Genomic DNA, 24358 nt, shown 5'->3' on the forward strand with positions numbered 1-24358 from the left:
TATTCGGTAGAAGCGTCAGCTATATATTCAGTGGTTAAACAGTTTAGTGTCGTAGAAGGCTGTATTCGATGTTGATAATTTTTTTATAAAAATATTTCGAATTATTCATGTGAATTATTCTCAATGTTTCTCGCTTTGGAGCAAAATATGATGCATGTATATGTCTAAAAAGCTTTTCGTCAATGATAAATGAGATAATATCAACTGTGCATGGTTACTGTAATCTCTCTCTCTCTCTCTCTCTCTCTCTCTCTCTCTCTCTCTCTCTCTCTCTCATAAGTTAGAACGTGGTAATGTAAGTGAAATACTTTTAAAAACTTGCGTTAATACCTATCTCATTAATAAACTTGCATTTTCATTTCCCAGGCTTTGGAATGGGGGAAGGCAGTGGTAGAGGATGGAAGATACTCACAGGAGTATTTGTTTGTTCATCTGCCGTACTACTCTATCTGTGGATAAGAGAACTTGAACTCAACAACCGAAACGTTTTCAAGGATGGTTCTGATTCCACGGGAAATAATGGCCCCTACATTGTTGTATGTGGACAGGCTAAGAGCAGCATCGGCAGCTCCAGTGGTACCAGCAGAACCGGGAACACCGGGAACACCGGGAACATCATCAACACAACTGAAGCAGCGTATCCTGGCTTGTATGACGACTTGACCATGAGTGAGCTGAGTGCCATCCAGAGCTACATGTATGGACTAACAACTATGACGATTGTCAGACCATCCCAAGCGAGGGTGAACAACAGCTACATCTTCGTATCTGATCTCCATCCACCTAGGAAGTCAGAAGCTTTGGCCTATTTATCTGGCACGGGTCCAAGGCCAGAGAGACATGCTCGACTTGTTATCTTCAGGGGAGATGCAAGTCCTCCAGTCGTAGAGGAATACATAGTTGGACCTCTACCCAACCCAACACGACACGTACTGTATGCGAATTCACGCCGCATAAACCCTGTCCGGTACGCCTTTAGACCTCTGGGACTAGTTGAATATGAATCTATTTATAACAGCGTATTCCCCGAGATTGACAACAAGCTGGGTCTTCTTTTGAGAGAAAGCTATGGGGGAACGTTTACCTCCTGTGCGAATAGATGCCTCACCTTTTCCCCTGTCCCAATCGGAAGTGCGATCATACAGGAGTATGTCCGAAAGATGTGGATCGTTACGAGCCATTTGGTAGAATACCATATCCTCAACAACCTTGATCTCATGTTTCTTTTCAATATTGATTCTGTAGACTTATCTGTCAGCATCGAGAAAGTTCTTTACGCAGGTAGGGAATATCCAAGTGTTGATAATCTCGCCCAACAGTACAATACCACAGCCATACCTAAAACCAGGATACCGTTTCCAAAAAATGACAGGGATCTGTTCTCATCAATGAACAGAAGAGGTATACCAGTTCCCACCGAGCCTAAAAGATCTCCAAGAATGGTCGAACCAGATGGTAAACGGTATTCTGTGAGGCATCGCAGTGTCGAATACATGCAGTGGAAATTTGACTTCAGAATGTCCACCCTTTCGGGGCCACAGATTTACAACATCCGGTTCAACGATGAAAGAATTGCCTATGAAGTCGGGATGCAAGAAATAGCAGTCTTCTACGGAGCTCACAACGCAGCCATCCAGGCCAGTGACTTCATCGATAGTGGTATTTTGCTTGGTACTCACTCCCAGTCTCTTGTTCCAGGAGCCGACTGCCCTGAAACAAGCACGTTCATCAATACGGCCTACATTGGCGAAGGATACAGTGATGGACCTGTGGTTCTTGATCAGGCTTTTTGCCTGTTCGAACTGAATAGTGGTGTACCTCTCAGGCGCCATCTTTCCTATTCTAAATATGCAGGTGCTTTTTATTCAGGGATAACAGACAACGTTCTTATCCTTAGGAGTATTTTCACCATCGACAACTATGATTATATTTCTGACTTTATCTTCCATCAGAGTGGAGCGCTGGAGGTCCGAGTTATGTCAACAGGATACATTTTCGCAGCTTTCCATACACCAGGTGAAGCTCCGTATGGATTTAAACTCCAGGACAACATCTTTGGACCTATACATCACCACATGTTCCTCTTCAAGGCTGATGTTGACATTCACGGCACCAGCAACAGATATGAAACCCTGGACATCTCCAGCGAAGAAGTGAGGAATGAGCAGACCACAAATGACACCAACTCAAGGTACAACCAGATTCGGTTTGACAGACGGCTGAAGGAGACAGAGATGGCTGCTGCATACAAATTTAACTTTGATAACCCCATGTACCATGTCATACACAATCAGGGACATAACAGTACTCAGGGAGAGATGAAGGCCTACAGGTACGTTTCTGGATTAGGCAGTTTGTTAAACGCTGTACTCAGCAATAATCCAGCTATATGTTGGCGGGTCATATACTGATGTCGATCTACATAACTGGGATACGATGACATATTTCAACCAAGTCAGTGAACCCCGTTAGTTGCGTGTTCACTACAAGCATGGGTCACTAAGCACTAATTCTAACCCTATCTACATGAGAACTTGATTAGTCAGTCAAACACATCAGACCTTCTGTCAGGGTGAAGCATGCATGTTAATCATTTAAAGATTTACCAGCCACACATGCACACACGTGACGTAAATACAAGATATATGACGATGAATTGTTTTCAAATTCTTTTTGTAATGGACAGTATTCACATAGACATTTCGACATAGAATAAAAGCCACACAGCCCGTTCTACAGCCATTAAAAATCTCTGATAAAAGCAGTGTCAATTGCATAGTCCATTCATTCGGTGTGTGTTTGTTTGTTTGTTCAGTCTGTAAATAATCAAGTATGGACTAGATAATCCGGTGGTTAACATGAGATACCATGAATCCTTCATAGATAGGAAACATAGAAAATGACAGGACGTAGGTTAACGTGATAGTTAGTGTCAGGTATTATCTTGTGTGTGGACTTATCTGTTAATATCTCAGTGGAGTGGTGATGAACTTTTTTTAAAAGTTGGTTGTTTCAACTCTTGCCTGTTCCAAAAGACGGTTTGTTGTATCAGGATTCAGCTGAGTGGGATGTCCAAGCAGCTCCTGCCTGAAGATGAAGGGAATGAGATCGTCGTTTCCTGGGCTCGTCACCAGCTGCTGGTCACAAAGTTCATGGACGATGAGAGAGACGGAAGTTCTCCCTATGGTATGTTCGACAGCTTGGAACCCACTGTCAACTTCACGTCGTTTCTTGCTGACGATGAGAGTATTGTCGACCAGGTGAGAGTCTCGCATATAGATGAAGTCCATGTCATATTTTTAACGATTTCGACGATTTTGAAAGGATTTCCGTAGCTAGCTGTAAACAGTGAAAATCCACTTTGAACAGTGCAAGATAGAAGTAAAAATCGGATTACAATGATGTTTACCCTTCTAATTCGATCACACTTCTGTCATTCAAAACCCGGCGACCACTGACCAGTTTCAAAGCAATCGTCCAGCTTGGTTATTTGTGGTTCATCCGTTATGACCATGTGATTCTATTCAATGGTTACATTTGATACTGTCGATCTGTTCTTTACAGGATCTCGTGTTCTGGATCCCAATGGGTACCCACCACATTCCACACACGGAGGACCTACCTGTCACCCCTACAGCTGGCTCTCATTTGGGCTTTACCCTTCTCCCATACAATTATTTCCCAGAATGCCCCTCTTCTCAGTCACGTGATTCAATTAGAGTCGAGTATAAAGATCCAAGTCGTCCATCTGCCGGTCTTCGGGTTGAGAGATACGGTAACCAAGGAAGGACACAATGTGTTGCCAAGTCACCGGATTATGACCAGCAAGTTTCTGATCGACCATCGTCAATACTGCAATACCCTTAAGGTGTGGTGGTGCAATAAGCTTTAGGTGTAGTGGCACAATACCCTTAAGATGTGGTGGTAAATAAAAGAAACAACAGTAATGTTTTATACTGAAATTATATGAAAACAGGACTTCCTGAAAATTTTGGTTTTACTGCATCAATTAGAAATACGGCAACGCCAAGAATATGCCTTATTTTGATACTGTTTCGTAAAACACAGAGACACTCAATGTCATTTGACGGTGATATCTGTAGCACCGATATATGGAGGGATATTGTGAAACATTGGAGTGAAAGGTGTAAAGCAGTGTCATTGTGTCGTTATCATTAGGAAGTGTGGGCCAAGTTTCAAGTCACAAGTTGTCGGAATCTGCTACCAACATTAGCACAATGTGTGGAGTCCGTGTCTGACACTGCTGGAATACTGTTGAAAATTGTGTCAAACCACACGAAGCCACTCACTCATCGAGGTTTAAATGGCTTGCACTTTCCAAACCACCTCACTCCACATTCCATACAGGCTAGAATGGTTATAGATTTAAGAACAATACTATGACTTTTTTCTCGATTTGGGAGGCAATTTAAGTTTCTTATACCCAAATGTTTAGGCCAATACTTATTCACGTGATTGAATTTATTTTTTCTCACTTCCCGGAGTGAATACATGAACTATGTGTCACATTTCTCATCACGCAACAAGACAAACACATTCGTAAGGAATTTTCCATGGACAATCCTATTCATATTGACATAATACAGAAATATTGTCTGCCTTGAATCTATTTTGTATTCAAAACGAAAATGTGCGTAGTTTCTATGGGGTAAGGTGTACTCCCCCTCAAGTTACGCATTTAGCGATCGGCTATACCGACGGGTAGTACCGACTCCTCCAAGCAGACAAACATATACTGTGCCTTAGGCTGTGGCAGTCGGCGTTCGTGTTAAGTAAATATGAACAATAAAAACTTTCACATGATAAGAGACTATTTTGTTTCGTGAAGCGTTTCCTGATGTGGGACACCAAGCAGGGTTATGTCCCTTTTCAAGTTTGCACGATCGTATAAAAAGTCTGACAAATGAACGACTTGCACTATTGCGGGTTTACCCCCAACCCACCATCCCTCACTCCTATATATACTAATACGTCGTGGTATAAGATAATAAACGAGACTGTAGGGTATCCTACTGGTTACAGCCTTCGCTCGTCACCTGGAAGACCCAGGTTCGATTCCCTTCGGGGTACAATGTGTGAAGCCCATTTCAGGTGTTCCCCATGGTGTTGAGTTGAGTTGGGCTTTACGTCACACCGGCATTATTCCAGCCATGTAGTGACCAGATCAAGTCTGAATTTATACATCTTTGAGCCGTGATGTTGCTGGAATTTTGCTAAAGGCGGCATACAACCATACTCGCTCACTCAAATTAAAACAATAAACCCTTGATGTATGAATGAATTGATCAAGGTTTCTGGCACTCACTCACTGAATCATTCATTCACACTTCTACCTGATGTGCAGATGTTACTCCAACATTAGCCGATAATGAGTGAGTGAGTGAGTTAATATGTGAGTGCATTATGTGTGGCGATCATCAGACTGTTATCAGACTGTTATCGTACATGACAGCACCGGTTATCACAGTTAGAAATTTCATGTCCTTTCGTAACGTAAGTGAATTTGGTTTTTGCAATATTCTTGCAATATTACAGCTGGTGGCACAACAAATGGGCTTCACAAATTGTACCCATGTGGGAAATAGAACCGGGTCCTCGGTTTGACGAGCGAATTAACGCTTTACCGACGAGGCTATCTCACCGCCCGCCTTTCGTAACGATGGTTGCACCCTTGAGCGTAGTGTAAGCCATGCATTAAAAGAATTCCAGCAACTTCATCAGCTATATGGCGAGGGTCTTGGAATATAATACTGAATGTATTATGTGCCTTCGCCATATATCGTCAGTTCACTCACAGTCAGTCTAGGGACAAGTTGACTGTGTGATTTTAACCAAATTACACAAATACAAACAACTTTGGTTTATTTGATTTTTTATCAAGCCTCATGCACCTCAGGTGCGTAAGATACCTAGCCGCAATAGCATTTTTGATACTCAAGTTCTCTTTCTACCTGTACATAAAACAGTATGTCTTCCCCGCCGATCCGTGGCTAGAGGATAGAGTGTCTACCCTAACAACGGAATGATGGCAGTTCGATCCCCAGTCTCATCGTACCAGACCTATAAGGAGATATGGTAAACACTGGTCGGCTGATTGGGGCCTCCTTATTAAAACTGCAGAATGATATCTCAGAGGCATATATAGCACTATTACTCGAGAATTAATCATTGTTAGTATATATGACAGCCATATACACGCGTAAAAATAAACAAAGATACATAGGTAACCCCTGAAGATCTGGTTTAGAATTGTCAGTAACTCATGCTTGTTGTAAGGGGCATCTATCATACATTCTTGGGTAGTCAGGTTCGCTGACCTAGTTGACTTGTCTTCGTATCCGAAATGTGCAGATCGTTGCAGTTATGCCTGGTTCGTCTGGTCCAAAAGGTGTGTAAATGATAAAGACGTACATCCTTATCCAGTGGCTTGTATTATCCGCGCATGCGCCCGAAAGAAAATAAAATATAATGATCGGATTTTTAGCAGGGTTAAATTAATTCCTAACTCCTGAGATATCATTCCTGAAATATCATTCTGCGGTTTAATAAGGAGTTTAGTTTTACGCAGCTTTTAACATTATTACAGCAATATCACGGCGGAGACACCAGACTTGGGTTTCATACATTTTCCTCATGAATGAGGAATCGAACCCGGGTCTTCGGTGTGACGAGCTAACGCTTTAATCACAAAGCTACCTCATCGCCCCGAGTGAGGACCGAACTCCTGCTCATAGTCATGCAGTCAACCCAGCATATTCGCTGTGCTCCCCGAAGTAATCCGCCATACAGACAGGCAGGCAGTTAATTTTGAATATTTAGGCGAAAATTAAGTCTACTTATTCTTGTATAGTAGACCGCCAGATGTATCTGAACGGAAATAGGACGCGATACACATTCCGGTCAGGCGTTACGCTGGATGACTCAATGTAACTGCTAGTGCTACACGTCTTATAAGGATTTTAAATCTGACATTTAGCTTTCTCAAGTATATGCATATTAAACTATACTAAATTGTAAACGCGTAGTGCAGATATTACAATCTACCATTTACATTTATCTTTAAGTACTGCATCGTTTTAATTATTGAACATATTCCACTTAATCTAGAACATATTTTCTGAATATATTTCCACACAAATAGTTACTGCTCGGTGAGCGAAGAAACAATTGGGACTAATCAATAATTACTAGGCAGGGTTGGGTGAAATTGTTATCAAGAATGCAGTATATTTTACCACCACGCCCATTTAGGTCATATTTTATACACGTAACTGACATATTGTTACGGTGCTCGTGAGAGTTTTCCCGTAAATTCAGCCCTTGCAAATTTGAGCATTTAAACAGCTGACATTATTTCGTTTTGATCTAAATCCGATGCTAGTTTTAGAAAACTCGAAATCGCGCTTAATCACATTTACTACACAACTAGTTATATTTGTATCTTCCGTTAGGAAAGAAGTTTTGATTTATCCAGTTTATGGAGGTCAGTTATACCTTGTGCTCACAAAAATGATAAATAAATATTTGTTATGGGATCTGAGACGTCTTTATGTAGAACTTTGCTGAAAGCTGGAATATTGTCCGAAGGAAGTACATCTAATGTTATAGGTCACAGGCAAGTAGTATTATTTGGTCCATGCGTAAAATCCAGAAAGGTTGCGTGTGTGCCGGTATCTTGTCTCTGTAATCCTATTATTGGCTCTATAAGACATCAAGATGTGGTTTGATGAGGCCGGAGAAGTACTAGAAATGTTTAGGAGCAGTTTTCCGCTTTCATTTCTGTTTTTCGTTCCAATTTTAATCATTTTATCGCCTGTGAGTCCAGCGAATGCAGCACAGGAATTTTCAGTTTTCAGGATGCAGCAGTACGATCTACAAGGTGTTCCCTACGGTAATGATGTATATACTTTGTCTTTTGTAGTGATATGATAACCATCCCTGTACCGACATGCCACGTGTACAGCAGTGCATGTTTGAGGGGCAAAAATTGCATCCCGTAAGATTATTTTGTTTGTATTCTCGACAGGAATGGGTAAACATTTAAAACAAACATATCTGACAGAAGCCATGTTTGTTGTACCTTTTCAACAGCCTCGTCAACTGGCCAGACTCTGGAAAACACATTCCATAAAATCCATGCACATGAAGTCATTTTTGTGAATGTTCAGGACTCACAATGGTCAGATGAAATTGTGTACTGCCTATAAAGTTAACTTAGTAAGGCTGCCTATCTTGCCAGATACTAAGACTAATGAACATTTATGTGATTTATATGAATACCTAACACTATATCTTAATAGGATGCAATTATAGGATGTGGTCGCCACCTTATTTTGTGTCTATTTTACCATGTTTACCAATAATCCTTTCATCAAATACTCAGGGTTAGATTAGGGTTTTAGAGTAAGGGTTAGGTTTGAGTTTGGATTTGGTGTAGCCTTTTCTGACATGGCGGCGAACCTGAAAAGCAGTGATATACAACAGTGAAGTCGATGCAATCAGACTATGGGTTACTCCTGATTAGGTAAAACCAATCCAAATCCTAACTATGTCCACTCAAAACAGCAGCTGCAGCAACATTAGAATTTAACTTGTTGCCTGTTAATTCATTACAATAATTATTTTACTTTTTTTGTGTTATTTTTTTTCAGGAAGCAAAAATTCTCAGATCAACATGGAAGCCCGCCCCATTGATGCCAAAATGTTAACCAGACGCTGTGTGGTTGCTCGTTTGCGTGAAGTCACCATGCCCAAGTTCCGTGACCTGCTCACACAGAATGCTGGAGGGCTTGTAATTCTTCTACCTGAAGATTTTAACTCACTTACTGAAGAAGAAAAAGTGGTAAGTTTTCAGTGATAATTTTGATGTTGCACTCAGTGTGTCATTTAGAATCAGTGCAGAAAATGTATTCCATATGCTTTTTGGAATCATGTAATTGTAAATTGCTCTTACAATTAAAATATGACACATTAGCCTTTAGGCATTTCATCATGTTCATTTACGGTAATAATATGATTTAAATGGTGATGTAACATGCTTGTGGCAATGTGATCACCCTTCTTATGAAGCTGTTATTAATGATTATATTCAATCATAGATCTGTCTAGCCATGTCTTGGTATATTGTAAGCTTACATGTCTAATAATAGAAGACAAATCTTATAAATAAAAACTTCTTGATTCATTTTTATTTTCCACAAAGGCATTGGTGCAAACAAAATTTCTCTGGAGTAAATCAACATAAGAAGAGTCTGACATCCACAGGGATCGAGGGGTTTACCTCCCTGGCATCTGGTGCATCACCCAAAAATATAGACTCTTAAAGGTCACATGCAACCAAAAAATCAAACATAATTAAAACACATGTATCACTTATTCATGACATACAATATACATTGCTGCTTTTAAAAAAAGAAATAAACAAATTATAAGCGTACAATCGCGATTCAAAAGTGCCTTATTTTGTACTTGGGCTTACTTCCCCCGAAACGAAGCCCTCGGGAGACCGAACCCAGTCATAGCTGGTGGATATGCACTCAAGTGTAACGACGGCTTCCGATTGGCTGTTTCATTTGCTGATATGCTAAGGGTTCATTGTGTGTACAGAAAGATGATCTGTTTGATGGGCATTTTAGAAGCATAGCCGGTCACAAGAAAGTAAGATTCTGTATGGATAACAACTTCTTTTTGTGTACTTGATGCGTCGTTTCAGTATGGATTCATATACTATTGTCAAACAAAATCATATACCCTAAAAGAAGCCGTTATCCATGAAGAATGTAGAGATGTTGGGTTTGGAAAATACATGTTCTCCGAATTTGCGCTCGATCCAATCAAAAATCATTTCAGTAGAGATGATAAACTACTGGAATCTGTCATTCGTCCAAGTACAAAGCAGGACTTGAAACTGACAAGAGTTTGCACCAGTTTCCGTCAGATCCAGTCATCCGAAAAAAATGAAAGTAGTATGTTTGCAACCCACAGACATAAAAACATGACATGTGTGTCACACGTGCCTAATTACATAATGTGGCAGACACGGGACTCGGGTGCACGAGTCATAAATCAACTTATTTTCTTTATGTCGTATAGTCTGATAGGTGTTATGTTCAAATTGCACGTGGTCAATGATCGAAGCTGTGTATTGCATGTTGTCTTTAGCAGACAGGCAGGTAGACATATAGGTGTGAATAAACCAGACACTGAGCTTTCTCTGTGACAGAGACTGCTTACCACAATCAACAAGTCTTTTTACGTAACGAGTAGATTATTTACTTGTTTGTGTACACAACCAAGATTAGACTACTGCTCACAACCTCAGACGCTGGGCATACATACTGTTTCCAGCTCCGCGAACCTATTAACTGCGCATGCGTCACGGGCGCAGCGCAGCACATCTGTTGGAACCAGTTTTCCCCCCAGCGCTGGGCGGAATTTAGTGAAACGTTTGAACTCCGATTTCGCGGGCTTTTTTTTCATCGCGTTTTTTTCAACTTTATAGGCTGAATTGGCATTTTTTATGATTTGTTTCGGTAAATGCATACCGAAAGGTACAAGAATCTGCAAAGTTGTGTTTTACGTTGCATGTGACCTTTAAACTACTACGTTATGTAAAGATACCCTTCTCTTGTAAAACATACCCTGTCATTGTATTCTTCTCTTTCATCTCACCTCATTGTTTGCACCTACTGACCTGTGAAGGTCCCGGGGTAAAATAGGCCCTCAGCAACCCATGCTTGCCATAAAAGGCGACTGCTTGTCGTAAGGGGCGACTAACGGGATCGAGTGGTCAGACTCGCTGACTTGGTTGACACATGTCGTCTGTTCCCAATTGTACAGATCGATGCTCATGTTGTTGATCACTGGATTGTCTGGTCCAGACTCGATTATTTCCAAACCGCTGGAATATTGCTGATTGCGGCATAAAACTAAACTCACTCACTCACTCCCATGCACTTGTATATAGTTACTTTACAAATCTGGCTTCGTGTACATCAATATATATATACTGTACTGTTCACTGTATAATTATCCACCTGACGAAGGTACAAGAACTAGCCAAGACCTGTGAAAAAATAATAACAAAAAAAATAAATCGAGAAATTGTTATCTATAACTAAGATTTCTTGTATCACTACACCAACTTCTAAGTGCCTTTGAAGAATCTCATGTCTGATGACAGTAATACAATGTTCGGACAGGCTTGAGAAAGCCTAAGGATTGAAATTAGGACATTTTACCTTAAAAGACCTCAACTTTGTGTATTCAGCTGGTATGTGTTACATTTGTATCTGTAGTTAGTTGAAATTGTTGATTAAGCTGTGAAAAGGCGCTATAAGTTCTGAACTTTGATAATCCTTACAAATTGTGTAAAATGACAGTGATTGCAATTTTCTTAAAGGCAACAGTTTTCATGCAGTGTCTTTTAACATATTTAATGATTTACATTCCTTTTGATTCAGCATCTGAAGGGTTTAGAGAGGGACTTGTTATCAGAAGAAACAGTCCTTCCTGTGTACTTTGCATATGAGACGCCAGAACTAGGGGAGATATATGATGACATCAGACGTGGGAACTCTGGGGATCAGGCTCCAACTGCATGGGAAGGTTGGTTCCCTTTACTAAGTTTTAGTTGTAGACCAAGTTTGGTTTTATTTGCAGACTATCAGTAGTCAAGGTCATCCATTAGTTTCTATTACCTGTGAGGATCTATGTTAATGTTGCCTTCAGCAATGCTGGTGTTGGTCCCTGAATTGTATGGTTCAGGCTTTATTATTTTCAGACTGCCACCTTATAGCTGGTATATTTCTGGGTGCAACCATAAACAACAAACAAAACTAACTTTTGTGGGTGAAGATTTGACTTGCTTTGGCTGTTAGAGTGTTACTCACTTATATTGTCATTAATGTTCCTGTGTACAGATAATGGTCACACAAAACTGCTTGCCAGTTACATGCTTAGCAGCAATACATATTTATTTGCTGATGATCAAACACCCACCATTCATGTATGCACATCTGCTTCAGTAATGTCTCAATGTAGGCATCTTAAACTTCGATCGTTGGCAACACACTTCTTATTAGGAAAGTTGTATTGTGAAATATGCCTGTCCTCCGAGCACATACATTGCTCATACACTCGTATGCTGCTTGCACTGTATACTCCATAGTGAGCTGAGAATGTAAAACAACTGATCTGATGGTAGGGATAGTATTAATGTCACCCTGTACAAAAGGGAATTTGGCACATTATGGGCAGAATGTTTATTATTTTTTATATTCAAAATACTATCTTTGGTGATGCATCCTGACTATCGGTAGTGGTTTTTTCAGCACTGCTTGGAGCAGCTACTGCAAATGGCTTCCAGATGTCTGTCACTGGAGCACAGTCAAAGTCCTTGCCAGACTTCCAGATCACTAACATACAGGTATGTCACTTGGTGAATTGAGTGATTGTGTTGAATTTGTTCATAGAAAATAAGCACACTGAGGGTAATGTTTGCAAGTTTGAAAATTCTGTAAGCAGTACACTATCATGACTGTGCATCAGTTGAAAGTTAAAGATTAGATTGTCAGTATATTTACTGTGTGAGAATATAATGTCAGTATATTTTATCTACCTTTAGACCTTCTTTTTTGGGGAACAGTGCACATGATGCTGATCACTGGATTGTCTGACCCAGACTCCATTATTTACTCATCACCCTCTTACATCCAGAATATTGCTGAGTATGGTGTAAAACTAAACTCACTCACAGACACGCTTCTTGTTAGAACTGCTCCTTAGCATCCCATTGGTGTCTCAAGAGGCAATAGAATAGGTTTGTCAGGCTGAATGAATTGATTATGTTTTTTTCAATATACCATGATGGAAAGGACCATTGTCACAGTATCACTGGAATATGTGGTCCAGACTGTATCATTTACAGACTGCTGTAATTGCAGTAATATGTCTGGAATACTGCTGCATGCAGTGTTTAGCAACACATGATCAAGGTAGGAAATAAACTTAGTAATTTCCTTGTTCAAGTCTTATAGTTTGCCTTGTTATTTCCAGGGACGTTTGTCAGGGAAAGGCATTGAAGAGCAGCTTCCTACTGTTGTTATTGTTGCGCATTATGATGCAACTGGTGTGGCGCCGGTATGTGTTCTTCAGAGATTTTACAGTCCAGGTTTTTTAGCCACTGTGGCTACATTCAGACGTTTAAGCCATGGCTACAATTTGTAACATATGAAACAAATGAAACGAAAGGTCATTGTCCAAGACATAAGAAAAATATGGTTGAACCATGACACAATTAGACACTGAAATCGGTGTATATTTATGGGAATTGAATTCCATAAAATGTTGCAGTGCTGATTGAAAGTGTCTGCTCTCTTTTGTAAATAAAACTCCAGATTGGAATAAATGTTTATGTAGCTGTTATTTATACTGAAGAATTGCATATGTGATTTCTTACGGACTTGGTTGTAGGCTATCTCCTTTGGAGCAGACTCGAATGGAAGTGGAGTGATAGCATTGATGGAGCTGGCAAGACTATTTGCAAAGCTGTACACTAACTCTAGAACTCATGCCAAGTATCCTTGTCTGTTGTGATCATCACACCATGGAGTCACTTTATTGTTTAGTTGTGGAAGAATGTCATTGTTTAGAGCATTTGCTGTCACAGTAGCATGCTGTTTTCCCAATTCATGTACAAACTGCTTGACAAATGTACAAACACTTTTGCCTTTTAAAGACAATTATATTTCACTGCTAAAAATACTCATTGAGATCAGATTCTCTTTCCATATGAGAATGTTGGTGTTGTGTAGTGATTGAAGTGGTAGCTCATCATGCAGAAATTTTCCAAATGTCTGAAGCCTATTTTTAGTGTCCCCTGCTGTGGTTTGCAGGAAAATGTCTAAAAGAGACATAAAGATAGTCACTTACTCTTTCCCTCAACATCTTTCTGTGAGGAACATTATTGGGTGACTCATTTAATGGGGAGACCTAGGATATGGGGTAGGGTATCAGTGTAGCTGTAAGAACATCTGAATATAATGACGAGAGCCATGAAATGGACTGCTTTCGATTTCTGCTTGAATTTGAGCTGAATGTTGTTCCACTCATGATTGTGTCATTGTCTGGTTGTGAAGTGTGGCTAGCTCATCAGGAATGAAACATATCTGTATATCCTTTCACAAATCCTACTTCAGGAAATATTTTCAGACATCACTGTTATCTGTGAAGTTGATTTGAAACACTGCAGTATCTTGGTTTCTTGGTTGAGATGCATTTTTTTGAAGAGTCTGTTGTGTTGGTTTAGGTCAGATCTAGATGTAATGTTTATTGTTGGAAGTACATTGTAATATATTAAGATTTTAAACATTGATGAACTGACAATAATTTGCCTCTGTGTTAATATTTACAGAAGTGTAGTTTGAATTCCGCAATTGTACAGAGTTTTGTGTCCTTGACAAATAAAGATACAACCTTGTGTTTCTGATGTCTGGAGGTGGCAAGTTTAACTACCAGGGAACCAAGAAGTGGATAGAAGACAATATGGAGGCTACAGGTACACTGTCAGATTCTGATAGGTTTTCAGCGTTTTTCATTTAACAAGCCGTCAGTTTATCTTGCAGGTAGCCTTTTGGTGAAAGTGTTTGATCATTGTGCTGAAGACTCAGTTTTTACTTTGCTAATACTAGTAATAGGTACAATGTGTAAAGCCTATATCTGGTGTGCCCCACTGTGATATTGCTTATATAACGCTAAAAGTGGCATAAATTCACCATCTCATTTTGCACTCATATATCCTTACTATAATCCCATGAAGATGACCTTCATGTTTCAACTTATTTCACAAGAGCATAAAGACCAACAATATTTTTCCTTATCCTCACTCATGCTTAACTGCTTATCTCCTCTTCATGGCGAAGGTAGTGGAACAGCTGAAATCCCTTGAAGTTCCCTTCAGCGGAGGTAAAATTCACACTCACCCATGAGTTACCTCCCCTCCCACGCACATGGTCAGCTGATTGGCCTTGATACTCACTTTACCTGGTGTCTCCATTACAGCGATGAGTTTTTCAACTATTTCGGTCCTTTTGCTTTATTTATGTCCCATGCGGTATTTGGTTTATGTATATGTATCACAATCTGTTTATTTGTGATCATCGTGATTATTGGGTGTTGATATAGCACGTATTTCGTCAACCAAGACTTAGTTTCCGTTGATGAAATTGTGTTTACAGTGTACAGTGTAGATGTAAGCCCTTATGTTCTTCCACTTTTGGTGTGAAATTTGCAGAAATTTATCTGTTTCAGAATTTTTAGTATAAATTCGTTCTTTTCACAGGCGTGCAAGGGAACTGGAGAATTTCATTCCAGTTACCAGTCAGGCGTGTCTGCGGGGTTATACCTTGTCTTGACTTAGTCTCACCATCCAAGGACTCCCAACGAACCCAACACTTATAGGAGGAAGAAGGAAGGCATACGTTGACATTTCTCATTGTTCGCATTATCCCCTCTCCAGTGCTGCTACCAAAAGTCATTGAGAAAATAAAACAGACCAAGAGGCTACAACTGACTTTGGTCGCGTCTTACTGCCTAATGAGACATTGGTTTCCAACACCCATAGAGGTGTTAGGACAACCAACACTACAGCTACCAGACTGGGAAAATCTTCTCGTCCATCCCCACATGAAACAGGCACACAGCCACCCATCTGTGTTTCGACTTCACATGTGGAACACATCAAAATCTGTTTAAAACACAGAGGATACTTGACGAGAGCAGCGAAAGCAGTTACCTTAACCTTATGGTAATCCACTTGCACCCTTTGTGATAACAAGTGGAAGCGGGTTGAGATATATCCCAAGTAGAAAGGTTTCACGGCGATGAAGGCAGCTTATCCGCAGATAACAGAATATTTATGTCACCTACGACATTCCAGAGGTCTGAAAGGCTCCACATTATCTTCATGCTTGCCAGCTGTCAGCTCAGTTGTCACCATGGAAACGGGGACCAAGCTGACTAAAAGTACCCGAGTAACTTGCCTTGCTATGCTCCTTCAAGTCCGAAGATCAACAACATAGATTTAGAGCTCCAGCATGGGATCTAAACATCGTACTCCAACGTCTCACAAGAGATGCATATGAGCCACTTGATCAGACCTCATTTAAACTGCTAACCCAGAAGACGCTGTTTTTACTTGCCTTGACTACATCTGCATGAATGTCAGGAATTCATGCTCTAGACTTCAACCACACAAGCTTTGATGCTAGTCATCAGCAGTCAGCTGATCTGGGTCTACGATGGGATTTTATTTCGAAAAATCAACTGGATAGACATTTCCACATATCGGCACTATCTTCAATCCCTGGACCCCATGATACTCAAGATCTATCATGATGTCCAGTCAGAGCATTGAAGATATATATCGCAAGTACCAAGTCTAGAAGGCAAAGTTTCAAGCGCCTGTTTATCCCTATATCTACTGAGACACTTACAGAAGTATCCTGCAACACTATCTCGGTGTGGATCAGAGCTGTTATATTGAGAGCCTTTTAAAGCAGCAGGATTGGAAACCGGCGAGCCTCCACCTCACATGAAGTCAGAACCTTGATACTCACTTTCATACCCCACATGAAGTCAGAACCTTGGCCTCTACACTAGCACTGCATGGGAATTGCTCGCTATCAACTATAATGGAGGGCTGCTTTTGGAAGTCAAACACGGTGTTTGCCAACCACTACCTACGAGACATAGCCACAGAGGACGTCTCTGGCATTCATCAGTTTAGGCCTCTTGTCGTTGCTCAGCAACTAACAGTTCCCTGAAGGTGCTGAGTTCACTCGCCCGTTTTATCATGTCACTTTTGGAAGCCAGATGCTCTGTGGAGTGTAATGGTGGAAAGTCCATGTACACGTCTTAAACAGACTTAACATGAGTAATCATGACCCTGTACTTGTAATGAAGATACTTGTGCATGAAGAGGGGTTGCAACTAGTCTCGACTGCTCTATCTTGACATTTAGGTGCATGAGAAACTAGCAGGATGCTAGTTACTTTTGATGTCATCACGTGCCAGTCAACTAAGTCGTCTACAGAAGACAGTTTGGCGGTATGTGATCCCCCCCCCCAGAATCTACAATGAATATTGGAAAGGACAGGACCGGATTATTGCCGTTGCAAGTTCCCGTTAAGGGGGGAAGTTATTGGACGTAATTTGGAACAGCCAGCAGAATCCAGCATGGTCTGACCCACCACAGTTTCCGTCAGATTCTGTAAGCAATTAAGCATGAGTCAGAATAAGGAAAAATATGTAATTTTCTGAATGAAATTGATGTTTTATACTTATCCTTACTCATGATGAAAGCCCTCCCAGCCGCCCCTCACAGACACGCTGAATTGTCATGTTCTCATGTTGGATGATTATAGGAGAGAGTGAGTATCACAGCTGACCATGTGCGTGGGAGGGGAGGTAACTCATGGGTGAGTGTGAATTTTGCGTTCGCTTCTTTCAGAAGGGAACTTCGAGGGATTTCAGCTGTTCGACTACTTTCGCCATGAAGAGGAGATAAGCAATTAAGCATGAGTCTGGATAAGTATAACATATCAATCTTATTCAGAAAATTACATTTTCCTGTATAAAGCTACCACTGGAAGTTGATGTTTGATGTTTTGATTGTATGTTGAGGGCATAAATTCATAATTTGAGTGTATGGATTCATTGGAATTTGATGAAACCTAAAATACACAAACACTGAGTGAGACCAAGATTACTTACCACCAGATTTGATAAAGTGACCATCGTTTCATTATACATGTTTCTGAAGGGAATGATTTATGGTGTAAATAGAGTGGCATTGATGGAACTACTTCTGTTTATAGCATGTTATACTATGGTTTAGGTTGTGAACCAAGCCTTGTCCTTTCGAGTTTGTTACCTTTACATTACAGATGGCAACTTGCTGGTGGATGTGGCTTATGTGATGTGCCTGGATACCATTGGAAACGGAGACACACTCAATCTCCATGTGTCCAAACCTCCACGAGAAGACAGCGCAGGGGCAGCATTCTTAGAGGTACAAGAAGCTGTCGTTGGTCAAAGGCAACTTGGTTGATCTGGTAGTGACAGTATAACCAAAAGTGGTGGGGTGTGCTATTACTGGACTTTGTGACATTTTTATCATACCCCACCACTAAGTGGGAGGGGGATATTGGTTTAACCTTAGTCAGTCAGAGATGATGGGGACAGATTTTCTTTTAACTGTTATAGATAGGGAAACCAAATTTGATATGTGTTTTCAGGATATGAATATCTTGGTGCAGGTAATGAAACAGGAACCAAATAGGAACAGAACATTGTGGCGGGGAATATTGATGACCATGTCTTCTTGTTGCCAGGGAGAACATGTAGGACTTGGTTGTCAAGCTTCTGACTTGGCTCATGCCACCACGTCCCAATCATGTAGTTTAATGTTCTTGATATTAATTACTGGAATGCCTAGTCCAGAGTATATATAGACCATAGACAAGCTAGAAATCTGCTGTGTATGGCTACAGGGGCATGCTGGGTGAGCTGCCTTAAGTGCCAGACTATTGATCCAGCAAGTATGAGGTGCCAGCAATGTAGTGTGCAGACTCTTTCACTGCTGTCACAACCCCTAGTGTAGAGTACACAACCATGTCCACTCAAAATTACCCATGGATCTCTTGGTATATGACCAGATGATGGCTACATGCAAATACCAAGTTTCAAGTACAGCAAGATGCATTAAAACTTTGACCTGGTACTGTGGGTATGTGTCCCAGTCCACCCTGCTTTGAATGGGTACCTTGAAAGGATTTGAAAGCCACAATAACTCAGTGTGCCAAGTGGCTGCTAATCTCCAGGGAGTTGAGATTGATGATACAATGTGCCATTGAAACTGACATCCAATGATCGAGGGGAAAAATACAAGGGTACTAGTACTAGATGTGTGGATATGCACTAATAATAAATATCTTATAGTTTTCATTAAGCAACAGACAAATCTAGTATTAGGGCAATGAAAAACATGGAAACATGACGTTAATAATTGTCCCCCCAAATTCGGGTTAGCTACAAATGGTATTAGCAGAAGAAAAGTACTGAGCCTGTTTTGGTGTTCTTCTTTAGAACTTGGAAGAAGTGACAAAGGAACACTTCCCTGATGTTCAGTTCAAGATGGTTCATAAGAAGATCAACCTTGCTGACGAGATGTTGGCATGGGAACATGAGCGGTTCAGCATCAAACGTCTTCCAGCCTTCACCTTGTCTCGCTTGGACACATACAAAACATCTGACAGAGGAACTATCCTGGACACAAGGTGAGTGAGTGACACCCTGATGAGGCCACTTTCCTGGACACAAGGTGAGTGACACTTGATGAGACCACTATCCTGGACACAAGGTGAGTGAGCGACACCTGATCAGACCACTATTCTGGACACTTGCTGAGTTAGCAACACCTGATTAGGCAACTATCCTGGACACGAGGTGAGTGAGCAGTACCTGGTGAGCAACACTTGATGAGGTAACTATACAAGACTAGGAGTGTGTACAACATGAGGACAATGCAGGTTTACTCAATTCTGGGTTGATATCAGGCTTCAAATATGGTCAGGATATATACATGAAATATTGATAGCAGCATTCTAACAGCAGATACTCACCTTGTTTCATCTGTACAAATTTTGAGATTCTATGGCCTCTAAGCATGCTCTTCTTCATTTGTTTTGAGATGATTTCTGATTGCTTTATATTAACAATGGTAAATAATACATGTTTCTTTCAGAGGCAGTGTTGATGTTGCCCGTCTTAGTCTTAACATCCAAGTCATCGCAGAAAGTCTGGCTCGACATATCTACAACCTGTCAAGCCAAGGCAGCTTCAAGCTATTCACAGAAGGACTGGTAGGCACACAAGATACGTCGTGTATACTGTACCCAAGCATATTGCTTACATCAAGTTGAATCATGTTGAATGATATGCTACTTGTTGTTGCCCTGATTGTTGCTTTGCATTACTGAGATAAAACAAGATAAGTTTGAGTATCCATGTTAAACTGCTGCATAGCATTTCAGTAAGCTAGCTCATCAAACTAGTGTTGTAAACCAGTCTATAAACTATAAGGGCCATTGTTTTCAATTCGTTTCACCACTCCTAAGACCGGAGTGGGCTTGACAAAAGTGTTCCAAGCAAGAGTAGAGTGTGTAGATTGTGATGGACAGTGACCATATTATACAGTAATTATGGAGTATATGACAGTTACAAAGTCTGTCAAGTCATTGGTGTGTTTAGAATGTCCAGGAGAGTGTCCATACTGCATGGATGGACTTCTTGACCAACCAGTCCCGTGCTGCACAGCTTCTGTCCAAAGAAAATCCAGTCCTGGCCACCTTGGAAGAGACATTCTCCAGGTATCTGAAGGATGTCAAGAGGACCCAGGTTAAGGCTGATAAGAGGTAGGAAAAGTTGCCATCGTTGATGCCAGTTTTGATAGGGATCCACAATATATTTTTGAAGTTTTTGTGAATATAAAGAGAAATATAACATATTGCTTAATTTTCCAAGAAAATAAGCAATTCAATTTGTTACGTAAAATGGATTTGGAGAGTAGTTGTCGAAAATGTGTGTTCTTTCAGTTGAATGTTAGCAGCTATACATTTGTTTTCGTATCATGTTGATGGTTAGTGTTGTCAGTATATGTTGTCTTGCATATGTTGTTGTATTGTTGGACTTGTAAAGCATAAAAATTTACAATGTTTAGTCAGTTAAAGTTTTTAAGCGTAAATGAATAATATTGACCAGATCTCACATGGATCTTGCCAGAGTTTTTCATCAAATCAATATTTTGTGTCCTTTTGCCAGAGACCCAGAATTTCTCTTCTACAATGGTGCTGTATATACAATGAATGCTTACAAGTAAGTGTTTTAATCTTTTCAATGTTATTCCTCGCTTTATTTGGTTTAAAGCGTAAACTTGAAACAGTCCTGTAGCTGATGATACGCAATAATTAGTTCTAGAATCTAGAGATCAAAAATAAGGAAAACATCCGACCTGATTCATATCAGTTGGGGACAGGTAGCCAAGTGGTGAAAGTATTTGCTCGTCACGTCAAAGACCTGAAACTGATCCTCCATTTCTGGTGTTCTCCGCTGTATTATTGCTTCAATATTGCCAAAGCACCCTAAAACTAAAACTCCCTGACTAAACTCGTATACAGGTGTATTGCTGTGTGTTTGTTTGGCAGACAAGGTTAGCTACACTTGTTAATGCATGCCCTTTTTAATATCCATCCAGTTATGGAAATGTTCACTATTATGTTACATTTCCATCTTCAGTGTGAAACCAGCAGTATTTGACCTGTTCCTGGCTGGAGCCATTGGGTCCTACCTCGCAGTTGTCTACATCTTTGCTCAGGTCAGTACAGCTGAACCTAGACTCTGGTCTAGTGCGAGCCTGGAGATGGGAATGTCAGGGCTTTGATCCTTGCTTGTTTTATAGTATTTATACATACTGGATATTAACTGATCGTGCAGCTCTGAGTATACTGTGACTGGGTGGGTATACCATGTTAAGCTGCTTGTTGGTCTGTCTGTTCATCGTGTAATCATAAAACACTGACATAGTCCCTAAACTCTCTCACCATGTTTATTCATGCAATACACCATATGTCAGTGTTACGTTCTGTTTCCAGAACTTTTACCGTGTGTACCAGATGCTGAGACAGTATATCGGAAACTCCAAAGTAAAGGCAAGCTAAAGTGAGTATGTATGATAGTGTCTATTGATTCTGTTTGGGACAATAATGCTTGCAGTTTTTGATGTTGAAAAAAAAGCTGTATGGTTTTTGTCTGAATTTTAATGACTTTTCCTCAAATTTTGCAGTATTTCTTGTGCAGTTGTATTGATGTAGTTTCAGGCTGAAATTCATAGCAACTGCAATAAAATTGTAGAGTAACTAGGAATGGAGGCGATTCTGTTGTTGGGGACTGAGGGGATTTTGTTTTTGGGGACCTAGGGAATTTTTCGGCAGGAATGGCTGAGGCGACTATGACTGGGATGACAGACTATGGGTAGTCTGTGGCATTGGTTTGGGGAATGCATGGGGTTTTGCAGCAGGGATTATTGACTACTGAGGGCATTCTGGTCCTTGAACTTACAGAGATGATCACTCGGGGGCAGAATATGTTGTCAGGCCATCATGATATAGATGTTATGTTACTGCATCTTCAGACAATCGCCACGTTTATGAACAAGTGATATATTTCTGTGGATATGTATCATCTTTATTATACTGAACGCAGCATGTACTAACATTTAATTTGATATTGGCGTAGAAACATCACATTTATTGATTTATTTATCAGGTGGTTTTGGTTGTTATTTTTTTTGGTTTTTTTGTTTGGTTTTTTTTGCTATTTTTTTTATCTTCAAATATACTAGTATGTTTTCATAGCTTTAGGTACTACTGTGCTTATACATGTTTCAGATGATCACATCCAGAGACTTGGTCTGCCCAGTGATGAAGTCACCACCAGAACATTTCATCCTCTTGCCATCTGCATGACAGGAACATGGTGGAATATTTCACAGCTATGTTGTGAGGGAGCAATTGATGTATTTGAGTAACGCCATTTGTGTGTCCCTTCCAATGGTCATTTAAGTCTCATTGTAATCCAAGCTCAAGTATGCAGATGTAGGTGTGTTGGCTTTAGTATTGAACTGGGTGGGTCCGGAATGATTTATGATGTACAGAGGTATGCTTTAATCACTGATAAAAAAAAAACCCATTGATTTTGTATTCTCATTTCCAGTGTTAACATTCGAACAAACAATTATACCAGTGTTGTTTTCATTGTGTGTGTATGGATTGTTTTGCCCCAGAGTGTCTATGTTCATTTGTCACAGCATTCCATATCTCCAACTTCTTCATCAGTTACCTCCCCTTGCAAACTGTCCCAAAGAGTGCTTCAGTTAAAGTATGTTTCTATTGCATTATAAGATGTGTTGATCACATGGGTACCAAACGCATTGAACTTACAACCGAAGACAGGTATGCTAAAGGCTATAATTTTAGCCTATAAGTTACAAAGATGGATAACAATTTCTAGATATTGTAGAAACCACACCACATATATTCAGCTGACTGACACTTGCTTTGAGAATTTTTAATATATTCCCATATCTCTGGCTGAAGATGAATTGAACTTTCGTAATAGATTGCACCAATTACCAATTGTATTTTGGTTTGGGTAAATTCCTTTTTTTATTACTACTTTGATCAGTTGTGTAGTTCTTCAAATGAGAGGTAATATCATAAATAACTGATGTAGTGTTTTGCATAAACCTAACAAAGCAGATGGTTTCAGTGTAACAGTACTAAGGAATATACACCATTGTTTAGATGTCTACAACCAATGACAAAGGCTGACATGACGTATACTGTAATGCTGTGTAAAATTTGAATGTTGTACAGGGTAAGGACATATTTGATAATGTATCTTAGTCATGAGAAAACGGCATTATTGTGTATATGCGACATCCTGATGTGCCATACTTCGCCCTGGGTGCTGTTGTTAATCAACAACTGTTGTAAGTCAGTGTTAAGGTATGGGAGTTACCATCACTTTAGTGCCAAGCTTGCTTGGAACTTGGCCTCATAAGATACAGGGTAGATTAGACTGACAACTTTGAAAGTTTAGTGTACAGCTTGACATTGCTGATTAGGACATCTATCAAACATCCTGGGGTTAATTTATGTTGCATTTATACATATCTGTTGTTTAAGCAGAACATTAATATAATTTATGCAATTATTATTTTCTCCAGAAATCCAAAGATCGAGGTTGTATAATTTATAGAGAATTAATTAGTGTATATAGTGTAGTGATGTATGTTTATTAGTATCATTATTATTATTATCCAGATGCAATATTAGACCATGTAGAGTAATGTTTTGTATATTGAGAATGTTGATCTCTTGATACCACCATGGAGTTAACTCCACCACAGCTACCAGAGGATGTTTTCTACAGCCTGAACTATTTGTATTAAAGTTTTAGCAAAATCATAATTTGTGTGTGATGTTTATAAGCATAGATGTCATCATTAGATCCAGTAAGAGTCATTTGGAGTATGCTGGAGCAAGTCTGTACTGTTTCCAGGCTGCCAGAGGTTTGGTGCGGTAGCCTAGTGGTTAAAGCGAAAGATGCTTAGTGTTGCTTAGACAACAAACAAGTGAGGCAGGAATAATTGGTAATTTTCTGCTCTCAGCTGTGTACTGCTGTACGAAATTGTCAATAGTCCAGTGAACTTCTTGCA

The 24358-nt window shown here is 40.1% G+C and overlaps 2 protein-coding genes across 2 annotated transcripts; both read left to right on the forward strand.

The window, feature by feature from the left end:
- The first annotated feature begins 374 nt into the window (after nucleotides 1–374).
- LOC137279282 (putative amine oxidase [copper-containing]) lies at nucleotides 375–6198 on the forward strand. Its single transcript, XM_067811799.1, has 3 exons — nucleotides 375–2332; nucleotides 3053–3260; nucleotides 3565–6198. The coding sequence occupies exons 1-3, from the start codon at nucleotides 375–377 to the stop codon at nucleotides 3865–3867; spliced, it is 2469 nt and encodes an 822-aa protein (XP_067667900.1). The 3' UTR covers nucleotides 3868–6198.
- Nucleotides 6199–7636: 1438 nt separating this feature from the next.
- On the forward strand, nucleotides 7637–24104 carry LOC137277592 (BOS complex subunit ncln-like). The gene is made up of 15 exons (XM_067809396.1): nucleotides 7637–7912; nucleotides 8673–8863; nucleotides 11484–11628; nucleotides 12354–12448; nucleotides 13078–13161; nucleotides 13495–13598; nucleotides 14490–14578; nucleotides 17967–18091; nucleotides 19168–19358; nucleotides 19826–19943; nucleotides 20332–20495; nucleotides 20902–20955; nucleotides 21376–21454; nucleotides 21732–21798; nucleotides 22527–24104. The coding sequence occupies exons 1-14, from the start codon at nucleotides 7738–7740 to the stop codon at nucleotides 21795–21797; spliced, it is 1680 nt and encodes a 559-aa protein (XP_067665497.1). The 5' UTR covers nucleotides 7637–7737; the 3' UTR covers nucleotide 21798; nucleotides 22527–24104.
- The last annotated feature ends 254 nt before the right edge of the window (nucleotides 24105–24358 follow it).

Source organism: Haliotis asinina, chromosome 3 (assembly GCF_037392515.1).
Source record: "Haliotis asinina isolate JCU_RB_2024 chromosome 3, JCU_Hal_asi_v2, whole genome shotgun sequence".
NCBI classification, from domain to species: Eukaryota; Metazoa; Mollusca; class Gastropoda; order Lepetellida; family Haliotidae; genus Haliotis; species Haliotis asinina.